At 43.7% G+C, this 13,899-nt stretch overlaps 1 protein-coding gene across 2 annotated transcripts in view; it reads right to left on the bottom strand.

The window, feature by feature from the left end:
• Window positions 1-6,091: 6,091 nt before the first annotated feature.
• The window catches only part of NEDD9 (neural precursor cell expressed, developmentally down-regulated 9), a 102,016-nt gene continuing 94,208 nt past the window's right edge, over window positions 6,092-13,899 (bottom strand). For both annotated transcript variants that reach the window (XM_083878226.1, XM_083878225.1), the window contains 5 exons: window positions 12,528-12,629; window positions 11,576-11,677; window positions 10,008-11,231; window positions 9,583-9,672; window positions 6,092-8,718 (listed from right to left, as the gene is read on the bottom strand). In XM_083878226.1, the coding sequence (XP_083734352.1) occupies window positions 8,227-8,718; window positions 9,583-9,672; window positions 10,008-11,231; window positions 11,576-11,677; window positions 12,528-12,629 (2,010 nt within the window). In that variant the 3' untranslated portion in view covers window positions 6,092-8,226. The remainder of the gene's footprint in view (window positions 8,719-9,582; window positions 9,673-10,007; window positions 11,232-11,575; window positions 11,678-12,527; window positions 12,630-13,899) is intronic.

Below are 13,899 nucleotides of genomic sequence, written 5' to 3'. Positions count from 1 at the left end.
GCATAGGCAGTGCCTGACTGACACAAGGCTTTACTTGTGTCATTAGATACAGCATTGAGAATAAGGTCTTAAGGTTTTTTGGTCTTTGGGTATTTTTTTTTCCAATATCATGAAGAGGAAAACAGAAATGGGAAATCTCTTTCAGCTGGATCTACATACTCACCATGTACTTACTGTTTGCAGTTGTGTCATCCTCATTCCCATATGAGGAGAAAAACAGACAAAAATGGGATGAGGCATATGTGCTGGTAGTGGAGAAGCATTCAGAGTAAATGAAAAAAGACTTTCACAAAACATTTCTAACTAGAAAAAGAAAGCAAATTCACTTTGTTAGAAAATAATTTTGAAACTAACATTTCAAAACTAAGAGCTGTTCTATCGTTTGACTCTCCTTTAGCCTTTCTTGGTGATTCACCCCTTCCTGTACAAAGGCCACTTAACCTGGCATCTGGTGCATGCTCTCCCTGGACATGAGTGCATGAAACTGCATGTTACACTATCCACCAAGGCAGAGATAGATGTAGATTACTTATGGAGGGGAGCTAAACGTCACCTAACAACTACCCCTGTGACCTTAAGGAAATCCGCCTCATTTTCCTCTTCTCCTGTTTCTCTGCTCTGATACAAGGAAGAGCAACCTAATCTAGGAATCCTTGCGTTTGGGAGCTCCTAAGCAAGGAGCTCTGTAACCACCTGGACTTTGCACTGCTACAAGTGCAGAGCTGGCAAGAAAACTGCTGAGAGAGTGGAAGCACAGAGGTGTGAGTTACCTGTGTGTCCAGCTTTTCCCCCATCTGGCACAGGGCATGTTTTAGTTGATGGGACTTTAGAGCCAGGGCTGATTGCAAAGCCTGGAGCCATCTGAGAGAGAGGTGGCAGGACTGGGGCTACTCAGCTCAGATGTGGGTTGTGCCATTTGCTGGCTCAGCCTCCAGGAGTGCCCTGACTGGCCAAACCCTCGGGACCAGTGCTGTGATGGTACCAATACCAGCCTCAGGCTTGGTGAGCCAGGGAGAGTCCGTGAGTTTCTACAGTGTTTTCATGTTCAGATTGTGACTTGAGCTGTGTATGTGGCCCCATCAAGTTTCAGGAGGCCTCCAGGTAGTATTCATCATCCTCAAAATTTAGGAGTGTATGATGTGGTCATTTGCACCTGAGCTGCTTGTCTTGGCTGCCTTTGAAGACCTTAGAAGATGCAATCAATCACTAGAGCCTCTTGAGGATTTATCACATCCTAAAGTAGATTTAATCACATAGATTGGACTCAAGCCAGTTTAAAGGGGGTTCTGATGATATTTTATGAGCAAATGTCTTTAGATAGGCAGGATGAATTGCATCTGAGGTGTCTCACACTGAGAGTAGATACAGGCTAATCCAAATTGAGGCATTTCTGAGAATCACCACCCCCACTGAGAGAAAAGGAGGGAGTGAGGAAGAAGCTTTCTTATTTGTTTATCTTGGTGTCTTTGGCAGCTCTGCTTCTTGGATGGAACCAGTGGTTCTGTGTAATGCCTGCATTTGAGGGACCTGTGGGTTTCTACCTTCTCAGGAGCAAAAGCAGCTCCAGCTGCTGCTGTTTCAGGGTGGAATGAGGTGTCCTGTGGAGTGTTGCTCTGCTCTGGCAATGTCCATTTGGTCATTGTAGCAATTCCCATGAAAGTGATACAGGTTTCCAGCAGGGCTGTTGTGCTTATTCCTTTAGCACATCTGCAAGTGGACAAGTGAAAGCTGTGCCTAGAGCAGCGAGGCCTGAAAACTAACTGTAGGTCAAGAACTGCACAATGCACATGCTCATTTATCAAAAATTAATTTCTCTTTGAAATGCCTCATGAAGAAATGCCAGGTAAGTTAACTTCTCCCCTTCTGGAATGCAAGTTAATTACAGGTACCTGTTTCCAGCTCAAGTCACCTCCTGAGATAAAAGGCTTTTGGGCGGGCTGCTCCTAACATCCTTCATAAAAACAAAGCATAGGGTGAAAAAGCAGTAAAAGTATATTTTTTCTTCTTCGTGTTCGTGGCCACTCACCCTTGTGGCTTTTTCTCTTTGAGCTTGACTGGGAATAAAGGAGGACTTGAATCACTGCACAGCAAAATGCCTTGGGGTCTTCTAACTGCACAAAAAGTTGTAAGATTTACTTTGATTCCTTTCTGTAAGAAAATTTAAAGCCAGAGCAGGCTTTTTTCTTTTTCTTTTCTTGTCCTCTGCTCTCCTCCGGATTTTTCTGCTTATCCTTCATTGTAACCTTAATTTAACCATTAAGTCTGCCTTCATATAAATAACAGATGCTTCTGGGACATTGTTATTGTGCTTTTGTGGTTGGCAAGGGTTTGGGCAGCCCTGGCTGCAGTGTTGAGCAAGATAAATCTGGCTAAGTAGGAAGCTGTGAAGGGCCTCTTGAATTTGGTTTCCTGCAGCTTTACATCAAGGAAAGGGCCCCCATTGCTCTTTCTGTAATTAAGGGAAATTACACAGAAGGTGAATAGAAAGTCCTCCTGATCCCGGAGGACAGCCCAGCATCAGGATTTTTACATCCCTCCCTTGGCTGACATGAGCTGATGCTCCTGCCGCAAAGCCAAGGAGGCAGAGAGGAGCAGATGAGCTGAGCTTCATGGAGCTCCTGGAGACCCAAGACTTCGTGCTCCTGGCTTTACCACAGTCATCCCGGCACGTCGAATTGCACAGAAAAAGATATCCTTTCCCTCGGTGCTCAGCAGAGAAAAAGAATCCCCTGTCAGGGCGGCACTGAGCCCATTGCAGCTGCAGCAGTGCTCCTGAGGCACTTGTTTCCCAGGCAATGGGCTTCACCCTCCACAGGGAATGGGAGGATTCATGGAGAGGCCAATAGCAACAAGGTGAATTCCTGAGGAGCACTGACTTGCTGGGGCTAGAGCAAGAAGTTAAATCCAGAGAGGTGCAGAAAGAAAAAGGCAAACTGCAGCCCGATTGTGGGTTGAGCCAAGCCTGGTGCTGTCTCCTGGAAAGATAGAACTGAAGCACAAAATGCTGTGAGGAGGTTACTATTGCAAATTAAACCCCAGGAGAGATGGGAAAGTGATCTGCTCAGCACTGCCTCTCCCTCTGAGCATTTCAGCTTCTGCTGTTCAGCAGTCCACAACAGCTGAGAGCAAAGACTGTTTCTGCAGAGACAAGAGTTTACCAGGAGGCACAAAGAGCTTTCACCCATGGGGTGGGCAACTACTGATTTTCTGCTGCTTTGGGAGCTGAAGAGGAGGCCTCTACAGCAGCTGGCAGTGTGCATGCCCAGACCGTGCTTTGAAATCTTCACCTGCAACTATCCTTGTTGGTCCTTTGCTCTGGGAAGCCACCCCTAACTGGTCCTAACCACTAACCTGGAAGGTGAGAGGATGAGGAGCACCCTGATCTGAACCCAGCAGCTTCCCAGGAGCTCAAATCAATGCCCTAGGGAGGCATTTCTTCCAAGGTCAGGCAGCTGACTGCTTCATACCCTGCCTAACTCACTGGCACTGAAGGCTAAATATTTGGGTTTTGAATAGAGAATTATGTACTTGAGTTTCCTAAATGAATCCAACAGCTGGCAATATGTCCAGCATAATCAGGCCTTGCTCATGATGTGAACTCCACTCTAAATTTAGCTCTAATTTAATCAAAGTACAATTGTCTCTGGGCAGTACATCAGAGGGAAAAGGAAGTAGTACAAGTTACTGGGAGTCTGTGCTACCCCTCGTGCAACCTCCCTGGAAATCAAACATCATTCCTGCTCCCTGTGAAGTCAACAGGTTTATAAGAGGGCTGGATTAGATCTTTTTCCTGCTGCTGTTTACTTTATGCAGGTACTATCAAACCTGGGCTTCAATGCCCTCTTCAACTCAGAAGAATTTCTGGGGAGGACTTTGCAGCACTAGGTCCAACTGTAGCCTTGCTCTGATGTTGAAAAGCCACACACCTATATCCAGGCTCTTAGACAGAGAAAGCTGCTGCTGTAGGTGGAATTTGGGTGCAAGTAACAAAAATAAATTATTTTTTAAAATACCCCAAAATTACATAATCTAGACAGTCCATCTCTGAGATGGGAAAACCTTTTAGCAGATAAAGGGCTCCATTGAGTTAAGAAAGATACGCACATGCAGCTTTTGAAACTGCCAGTGTAACGGGCTAAGATGAAACGAACAGGCATATTTTGGAGTAGGGAGGAATGCTTTATATTGTCCTCTGGGACTGGCTTTGCCCTGGAAATCTTTCTGTCTAAATGTTGACTAAAACTGTGGACATCGTGAGAGGAGAAATGGCAAGGGAAGGTTAAGATCTATCTTTGGAGAAAATCCCATGAGCTAGTAAAGCCTTTAGGTTGAGATTGAGGCATGTTAGGGTAGAGCAGGCAGCCTGGAAGTGGAGGTTCAATAAAGAAAAGCTGAATTTGGATCTGAAAGGCTACAGATGCTTGGCTTGTAGGCAGAGAGAAGGCGTCACTAGTGTGACAACATGCTGAAGAGCTGATGACAGGTGTGGGAGGGACACTTCTGAAATGCAGCCCAGATGTTTGTGTCAGAGTGTGCCAAAAGCTCCAGGGCCTAGAAGTTATGGGGGATGTGAAGATGCTGGGGTGTACTCTGGCATCATGAGGTGATGTTGTGGGAAGTGGGTGTCCTTCACCCATATTGCCTGTGCTGGACCAGCAGGCAGTGGTTCTGCCGAGACTGCAGCAGTGCATTGCTGTGGAAAAGGCAGGAGCTGCACAACCCTGGCTTGCAAGAAATGGCAGTTGTAGCAGCAGGGGTTTGTGCAGTATGAATTCTGTCCTGTGTCATATTATTATGAATTGGTAACTTCTCTAAAACCTGCCCATTTCAAGGATGGGTTTTGCCTGTTTTTCTTCCTCACTCATCATCCTGGAAGAGGAAGGACGTGTTTCTCTAATAAGCATGAAATAGTAATTACTTAACGTATGGAATAAAGAGCCATGTATGTCTGCATTTGCCACTAGTGTGAGGCAGACTTTCTTCCCACACTGGCCATGAGACAGTCATTTCACACTGGCCATCAACTTGGTTGCCATACAACAGCAGTATCTTGACAGCTGCATGGGGACATTGTGGCTTGAGGGAGGGAAGCAAAGAGACTCTGGTTTCTATTCTGAACTATTTTGTTTGTCCAGTCCCTTCTTTGTTGTTACTTGACCTTTTTAAATTTAGCAGGGGAACAAAATGGAGCACTCTGTGGAAGCAACCCTGCATCCCCTGCTGTCTCCTTGCAGGGACTTGGTGAGCCAAACCAAGCACTTTGCTCTCAAGGTTTTAATTGTTTTTAGCCTTTCTGGCAGAGACGTCTTTCATTCGCAGCCAAAAACTGGTGCAAGGACAGTGCCAGCCCTGGGCTTTCTCTCTCTTTGAACCCCTGGGTGTCTGACAGGAAGGAGCTTGGGCAGTGAGTGCCTTGGCAGCAGTGAAATGTAAATTTAACTTCTGGGAAAACTTTGTGGTTCTTAAAGCCATGGGATTGTCTCAGATGGAACTCACAGCCTCATAATGCTCAACCTGGTGTGTAGTAGGAGAAGGGAGCTCTTATCACTGGGTGTGGGTGGGAAAGGTGCCTGTACTGAGCAAAGTTGCTTTTCCAGTTCCTGCATGGATAATGCCTTCACCAGTAAGTGCTGGAGATGGGGAGGAGGCCAGAATGGGTGGAAGGCACAGCTGTGTCCTGTGACCCCACCTAACTGTGGGATTGTGTTGAGAGGAACTGCCCCACTCATGTCAAGGACACCGTCAGTGCTAGGATGAGGTGGTTTGGGATGCAGCTTATGCAGCAGGAATACACACAAGAATGGGGCAGGATTGTGGCTCTGTGTACTGTAGGCCCTGATAGTTGTATTTTGGACTTGACAGCTTGTGTAGCTGAGCTGTATAAATGCTTCACCTGCTGCTTCTGGACAGGCAGAAAAACTCTGTCTCTTCCTCTTAAATCCCCAAGTTTTCATTTCACACTATAAGCACTGACCAGGGAAAAGACAGAAAATGAGGTCCTCATTTTAGAATGGCCTTGATGTTGTTAGCAAGCAACAATATTTCCTTTGAATATGCTTAGAAGACTGAAAGCAAGAAAACATAAGACCAAGCTGCCTTTTTATTATATTAAAAAAAAGCTTTTAATTTTAATAATTTCAAAATGACTCTCTACAAGATAACAAACTGTAATACAGGGTTTCAATAAAGGTTCTCCTTTGGAAAGCACAAACTATCAACATAACCACTACACTTAGAAACATATTTTCACTTTCTAAGAATAAACAGTGAAAAAAAATGGACAAGGAAATCCAAAAGAATCCCAAACAACAATAGTACAAAACAGGTTTACACAGATTGCTTTTTGGCAACTGGTTGCAGGTTACAAAATCCCAACTGCCCTTTCAGGATGTTACACCAGGCCAAGCCTTGGAGCCCATCCTGAGCCAGCTGGGGTTGCACTTGCTTCCACTGAGCTTCCAGGAATGTTCTGCGCTCCAGAACGTTATGGTAGTGAAGAGCAATCTTTGCTCTAAGACAATACATTAAGGCTGCAGGGTTTCATACACTGCTGAAATGGTTGTTACCTAAGACAACAAATCCCATTTCAGTAAGGCACATGTTCGACTACAAAACAGAAAAGTCAGGAGTCAGGAAGAAGTGAGAAGTGCCTGTTTTCCAGGTGCTACTGATCTCACGACCACGTAGTTTCCAGAGATCAGGCAAGCACTCTGAACACATTAATGTGGTACTACCTTGAATTAATGAGGACAGTAGTGTTTATGCTTTAAAAATGCCAGAATCACCTGGAATTTTCCTGAGCTACTGCTTACTTTGAAGCACAGCTTTTAGGCTGGGGACCACAGGAAAATGGTGTTCTGTGACTTACTTTTAGGGGGTTCACAGAAGGCACTGATGACAAATAAGCTGATATGGGTTTTGGAGCGACTAGCATACATGGAATTTCTAAAGGAGCCTAACACTCTGCTAACAATTTTTTTTACAGTGAAGATTACTAGGTGGGACTGTGTGTACTTACTGATGGAATGGTCCTATTAAAACAGGACATCATTTTTGGCAACAATGTAGTGCAGAAAAGACCAGTACCTACGCAACAGAATTCCAGAAAAAAAGCCCAGTAGTGGAATGGAAGTCAGAATTGCAACAGAAGCAATTAATTCGCAATAATATGTCTTAGAAAATTAAGTGCTATTTCTTCATTAAATTGTGTATATGCTATAGAGATGTTTAAATATCTGTTATTTCAAATTAAGTTTTTTTCTTTCCATATGAAATACAATTTGTACGTTAATCCTTCTGAAGGGGATTGGTATTTTTAAACAGTGCTCATCCACAGCCTCAAAGATAAGCCCAATGGATCCTGGGATGCCCTCAGGATAACTCTGAGTCCATAAACAATAAGGCTTTCAAGCATGACTGTTAAAATTAAATTGCCAATGCAAGGACATACAAAGTAAATATGTATGAAATTACATTGCTGGGAATCCATCCACGGTTTTGAAATCCCATGTTGCACATTTATTAGAAACAGCAAAATCTGAATGCCAAAAGATATTAAATATATACAGTTCTGCCTTCCTCCTTTGAAGATCCTGTTTCTTACACGGCCTAAAAATGCTTTTCTCCTGAATGCTGTATGCCTTGCTTGATATATTGCTCATTGCAGCTGTGCATCTATATTGGTCAGAATGACCAAATGTTTTACACAACGAACTAGCATCAAGAGGAGTTAAACTTCACAGAATTAACCTATAGAAAGTCATTTCTAAGAAGGGAATGGAGTTCTATGAGAACCATTACACTTGCTTCATGGATTGCTACAAGTAGGTTTCACAACCAAGTCCATGCACCAGCATCAAGAATCGAATGAAACAAGAGTGCAGCATCCAGTTAACAAATATGCTGAGGCAACAGGCTTTATATACAAAAGATATGCGCTGTTTACCTGACATGTAATTTTTAAGGTGCTTAATTGATGTTTTAGGGAAGGTAGCAACATATACATATATGCTGTGTATACAAATCTAGATGTGTATAGGAAACATAATACAGAACCAGACAATATTCCCAGATCCCTGATTTAATTAGACTCTCTAATGCATAAGAATGTATTTAAAATATTTAATAAAAATATCTAAAAAAAGATAACATTTACATAAAAATAGCTCCAGTTTGTCTGCTCAAAAAAGCAGCTTTGCTGCTCACGGATTGGATTCTGCTGGGTTTTCATAAGGATGCCATTTGGGCCAGCGAGAGTTTGAACAACCGTGCATGATGAGAGAGGTCTGTTACTCGGTCCACCATCTTCTGCAGGAATGCCGTGCTGGGGTAACTCAAGGCAGCTGCCTTGGTGGCCAGAACAACGCTCTTGAGCAGTTCACACAGCTGGTTGCTGGAGTTCATCACTCTGTTGCACATGTCCTGAGTCGTCATTTGCCTGGCAAGCGTGTCCCCAATGAACACAAGTTTGTGAGCGCTCAGAATGATGAACTTGCTGTGCGCCACGAAGATCCGGGGGGGCTGAGCAGAGTTGACACAATTAAAGAAGGCGTCGATGGCATTCAGGAGGGAGTTGAAGTGAGTCTCACACTGGTCGGAGTAGAACAAGAGCAGGCGGCTGTCGTGGGAGGTCTGCAGCGCCTGCGGAGCCTTCCATTTGGAGATGTCGTTCTCCACTGGCTTGGTGATCTCTTGTTCCAGACGCTGAAACTGATTGATCTGAAAGGAAAAACCAAAGCTCCCATCAGCAACTGCTCTCATAAGATGTTGTTATGTGTTATGATTTCACTTCGTGCCCCTGGGTATCCTACATTGACCTTGTGCTAAGTAAAAAGTAACAGTATGTTTTCTAGGATCGAGTGCTTTGATTACTGTAAATCCAAACATGCAGAGTTCAGAACGGAAAAACATCTAAAATACTTAATTTGCATTAAAAAAACCCAACAACCCAAACTCCTGAATTTACAGGCTGTTGCTCATTTGGAGTACTCTGAAATCATAAGTGAGAGAGATGGATCCAAGTGGCAATGACTCCTACACAATCTTTAAAAAGCTGTCATCTCTGTGGGATTTTGAGATAAAAACCCCTTAAATCTCACCTCCTCATTGCTTGCACAATTTTACGCCATACGATATGGCAACAACATATTGAAGAAGAAATCATATTGAAATCACATTTAATATGAGGGAAAAGTGACAGCCCTTGATCTTGTGAACCTACTTTTTTAGCACTAATAAAAGTGATGTTCAGCACAATATTTAAGATGATGGTGTTGATGTTCATTGAGCAGATGTGAAGGTGGCACATGTATTCAGTATAGTCCAGTGATTAAGGGCCTGGATAGTGGGTCAGGAAAACCAAGTTCTCAAGCTGGTTTTCTGACTGACCTGCTCTGAGACATCACAGAAGCTTGTTCCTCTTCCATGGTGAACTTTTAGAGTTTTTAAACTCTTTGCTTTTTTAATTATCTGTATCCTTTGCACACTGCTAAGGGAAGGGCCCTTCCTGCTCTATTTGACCAGTGCTCCTTATATGTGATGAATGCTGCATTTCAGGGCCATTATATACCCAAGAGAACATACCTGATGGTGCTCTAGCTCCATTTTGCTCTGCTTGATGATATTTTCTTTCTCCAGAAGCTCCTTCTGTTGCCTTTCAAACTCTTCTTTCCCCTGTTTTGCATAACAGAAGAGACTGTTAAACCAAAACTGTCCTGAGCTAAATGGCAGCTTACAGGTCAAGAAAGAGGCTGCTTTGTATTGGCTTTTTCACTGGTACTGCACCACCAAGAGTAGAGAAAATGAAAGGATAGTGTGGCACAGCAAAAGGCTATAACTATTAGTAATCCAACAGTCCTATTTACTAGGAAGTAATCACCCTGGTGAAATTACTCTTGAATATGCATTAGCATGGCAATCAATTGCTGCTTTCCCACAAGAAGCTTCCACAAAAATCACAGACAATTCCTACATGGCCTCATGCAGAACAAGGTGTCGGGTTTACCCACCTGCAGGTGAACATAATCGTAGTCATCCATCCAGCTCTTTTCCGAGCCTTCACTGGTGGCATTGTAGGGGTGCTGGCCTTTACTCAGGAGCGGGGGAAGGGAGCTGCTGTGGTTCTGTGCTTTCTCTCCATGACGCTGCATCTGAGGGCTGTCATACACACAGTCAGGAGCGTTCATTATATTCTCTGGTATGTTTTTGAAATGGGAGCTGCCCAGTGCCTGTTTGAAGAGCAGCTCTGCGTTGACACTGATAGTGGTGGTCAGCTGCTTGGCATCGTCCGGGACTGTCCTGGCCACCATAACGAACCGATCCAGGTCATCGCACTTGTTCTGCACTCTGTTGACAGCTAGGACATTCAAAGACCAGCTGTAGCTGTTCAAGTCATGACTGGTTTGGGTAAGGATCTGGTGAGAGTCTTCCAGCCTTTGCACCTCCCTCCTCATTTTGTTGAGGAGGCTGAACTCAGACAAGCAGGAAGCATTGGCTGCTGATCCTTTGGCAAACTGGAGGTATTCCAACAGCAACTGCCCTACCTTATCCACAGCAGCGTGAATTTCATTGATGTGTTTCTCCATATATCCATAGGACCGCCAGTCTGGTGTAATGAAGGCTGTGAGGTGATTGACAGCTGCCTCCACCATCTGCTGGAGGCGATAAAGCCTCTCTATAGCAGTGTCTGGATCAAGGATTAGTCTTTTGTCCTGTGCAGTTGATGATGAATGAGAAGAGTCTTTCGATGTTGTTGATGATGTGGACATGTTACTCCTTGTGCTTCCTGTGCTGGAGAAAGACAACCTATTCATCCCATCAGTCACATCCTGTAAGCCTTTATTGTCTTGGAGGACTGGAGGTGGCACATCATAGACACCTTCTCTTCCTTCTGCGATGGGATTTTCACTGAGTCCTGTCTGTTGTCCTGGGAATGCCATTCCCCTCGGGGTGTCATAAACATCTTTCTCAGGTGCAATTTGCTGTCCAAGAAAATGGTTTTGATGGTTCGTAGGGATGTCATAAACACTCTGTGTCTGTGGCATTCCACCTGGCAATAACAGGCTTTCAGGAGAAAATCTATTAAGCTCTTTTCCAGTTGCTTTGGTGATGGGAGGAGGAATATCATATACTCCTTCTGGTCTTACACTGTGGCCCACTGGAGATGAAAAATCCTGAAAGTTTTCCCTCAGGGCTGTATCATCTTGGCATGCAGATGGAGGTGCAGCATAGACCTGAATCACAGAAAAAAACACATGAAACCTTAAGTTTGACTGAGAGTCAGTTTTAATATCTCACTTTTTATCACTCATCTCGATGCAAATTCCCACAAGCAGTAAAATCCAAAAAGGCAGCATGCTGCCGCAAAGACAAGGTAGGTCTAATTATCAATTGATAGTTCATACCCTTAATTTTGATGCAGTGCTTCACTTCACCAGTTTTAACAGTTTAAAAACCTATGGAGTGTTTGAAGTACTGAATCTCCTTTCCCTTCAAGATCATACATGAACCCTTGTTAGAACATGTCTTTAGCCAGACACAAAAATACAGGATCTTGCAGAAACAGAGTAATGCTTACCCCTTTGGCAGGTGGTATGTCATACACTCCTAAAGCTTTTGCTTCCCCCATGAGAACTGGAATTGCAGGCCCCTTAAGCGCTGTGGGGGGAATGTCATATATCTGCAGAAAGAATAAATTGATTACAAAAACAAGTCACTTCAGGGAAAGCTCTGCTATTAGATGAATTTTCATAGTTTCTGTGTTTCCTCTCTCTGACCAGAGCTCTTCAGTTTTTTTCATATGGGAGAACATCTTGGATTTGCCTAGAATTTTGGACAGTTAGGAGGAAATGCACTTGGCTAGGTCTCCTCTGGGCAGTGGTGTGGACAACAGGCTGGAGAGATGAAGTCACGGCTGACTTCCCTCCTGAGAGGTAAATCAGGGTCAGTCTACTACAGATAATACCTCTTAGAGTGAACAGGGGAGCACATGTGACCAGAACTGATCACACCCTTACATCCAGGGTGGTTGAGTTCCACATACTGCCAGCATCCGCTCTACAAGTCTGTGGTCCTGGGGACTGACTGCTAAGGGTGCTCCCCAGAACAACGATATATTTCAAGCTCAGTGACGTGGTGCAGTCAATAGGTGGTGAAAACAGCTCCCTGCATAGCAGCTGTTCATTTAGGCGATAATTTTACCCTTACTGAGTGAATTACTGTCAACTATGCAACAACAAAGTACAGGGGAAAAAAATGTTCCCAGGCAGCAAGTTTATTCTGTTTAGATATACTCTTTGATCAAAACAGAGAGAACAAATGGGACTTTTGCATTTGGTGAGCTGCCAAATCTTAGTCAACATCAAATAAAACTTTGAAATACGTCTGTGATCTGTGAATAAACCACAGCATCTAATTAAAACATATTTTCTCTCTGAAATGAGAGAACTTGCCTTGCTCATAAAAGTCTGGTAGAAATTCATCACCTTTTGTGCTCTGTCAGCCCTGTTGGCACTTTTATTGGTACCTACCCCTTGGAGAGGGCGAACAGGAGGGATATCATAGGCATCCTTCTGGTGTTTGGAAGGGAGTTCATAAACATAACCTTGTCCTGACCTGACTGGTATTATTACCTGTGGGTAAAGAAAAAGAGGAAATGTTAAGTCTCTGAGGATCTTGGCATATTCTCTTTGTAACTGCACAAGGTATAAACAATCCAGCCCTGTTAACATTCATGCTTCATTGGCATTGTTAGTAACACCAGTCTGCACACCCTTCTGAGAGCTGAACACCCTAAAATCAGTGTTAGTAGCTACAAATGCACCATTTTTTTCTTACCAGACCAGCCCTGACATGACTGTTTGCTAGTGCTCTACAAAGCATTATTTCTCAAGCACAGTTTCTGTGCAAGTCTGAGAGCTCAGTCCTTTCTTCCCATTGACCTCTTCCCATTAGCACAGACCACAGGAGGTGATGGCTGCACCACCCACTCGCTGAGATCAGGGCTCTGTACACTGATTCTACTGGATGTCAATGTCCCTACTCACTTTCAGAGGCTTAAAATACTATGTTTAGGCTCTGGGAGTCTAAGCCTTTGCTTGTAGAGGTATTTCCCACCTATTCCAGCAGGACTCTGTCTGTTATTGTGCTCCAAAGCACATCATCCTGGAGAACTGAGTGTGAGGTGCAGCTTTGGAAATTCTTTACATAGAAACACCATACTTAAACATTCCAAAGCAGGACATTCAATTTTGCTGTCTCTGCTTGGTTTTTCTATGTTAGTGGCTAAGAGATGGGAAATGTCAAACCATTCTTGAAGTATATAATGCAATAACAGCCTCTGAAAAACAAGAAAGCTTAGAATTCACATTTTTTGACATTTTGTAAACGATTAACTACCGTAACAACAACAAATAAAATCTGGTGAAAAAATAAATGCCTGAAGTCTTGGACAGCATCTGCACAGCAGAATTTCAGTACAGTGTGGTATAAAAGAAATGTTACCTAACACCAAAAGAGAACTGGGTTTGTAGTGGAAATGCTGACATCTTAACCTCTGCTGGCGCTATTTAGCTCTAAGAAAAAAAATAAAAATACTGTAACCCAGAAGCACAAAATGGCAAATTACATAGGCTCACATAAGATGTGGCTACTCAGCTGGGGAAAATTTTATATCAGAGCTACCTAACTCTCCTTAGAATTATATGTGAGACATACCAACAACATTCCTGCCCAAACACTCAGTAAGGATCCCGTGGCAGTTTTTGCTGTTAGGAATTTTTACATTGTGGCTGGATTTCATAGGGAGTTTTTTTTTTTACTGAGGTCTTCAGAGAAAGCCCCTCATGCCAACCCCCCACCTCTTCTCTGCTATGTTAGCAACATAGGCTTTCCCCCTTTTCA

Source organism: Zosterops lateralis (assembly GCF_965231275.1).
Source record: "Zosterops lateralis genome assembly, chromosome: 1".
Lineage (NCBI taxonomy): Eukaryota > Metazoa > Chordata > Aves > Passeriformes > Zosteropidae > Zosterops > Zosterops lateralis.
Note: the sequence above shows the minus strand (reverse complement) of the source record. Positions and strands in the feature narration are given on the sequence as shown.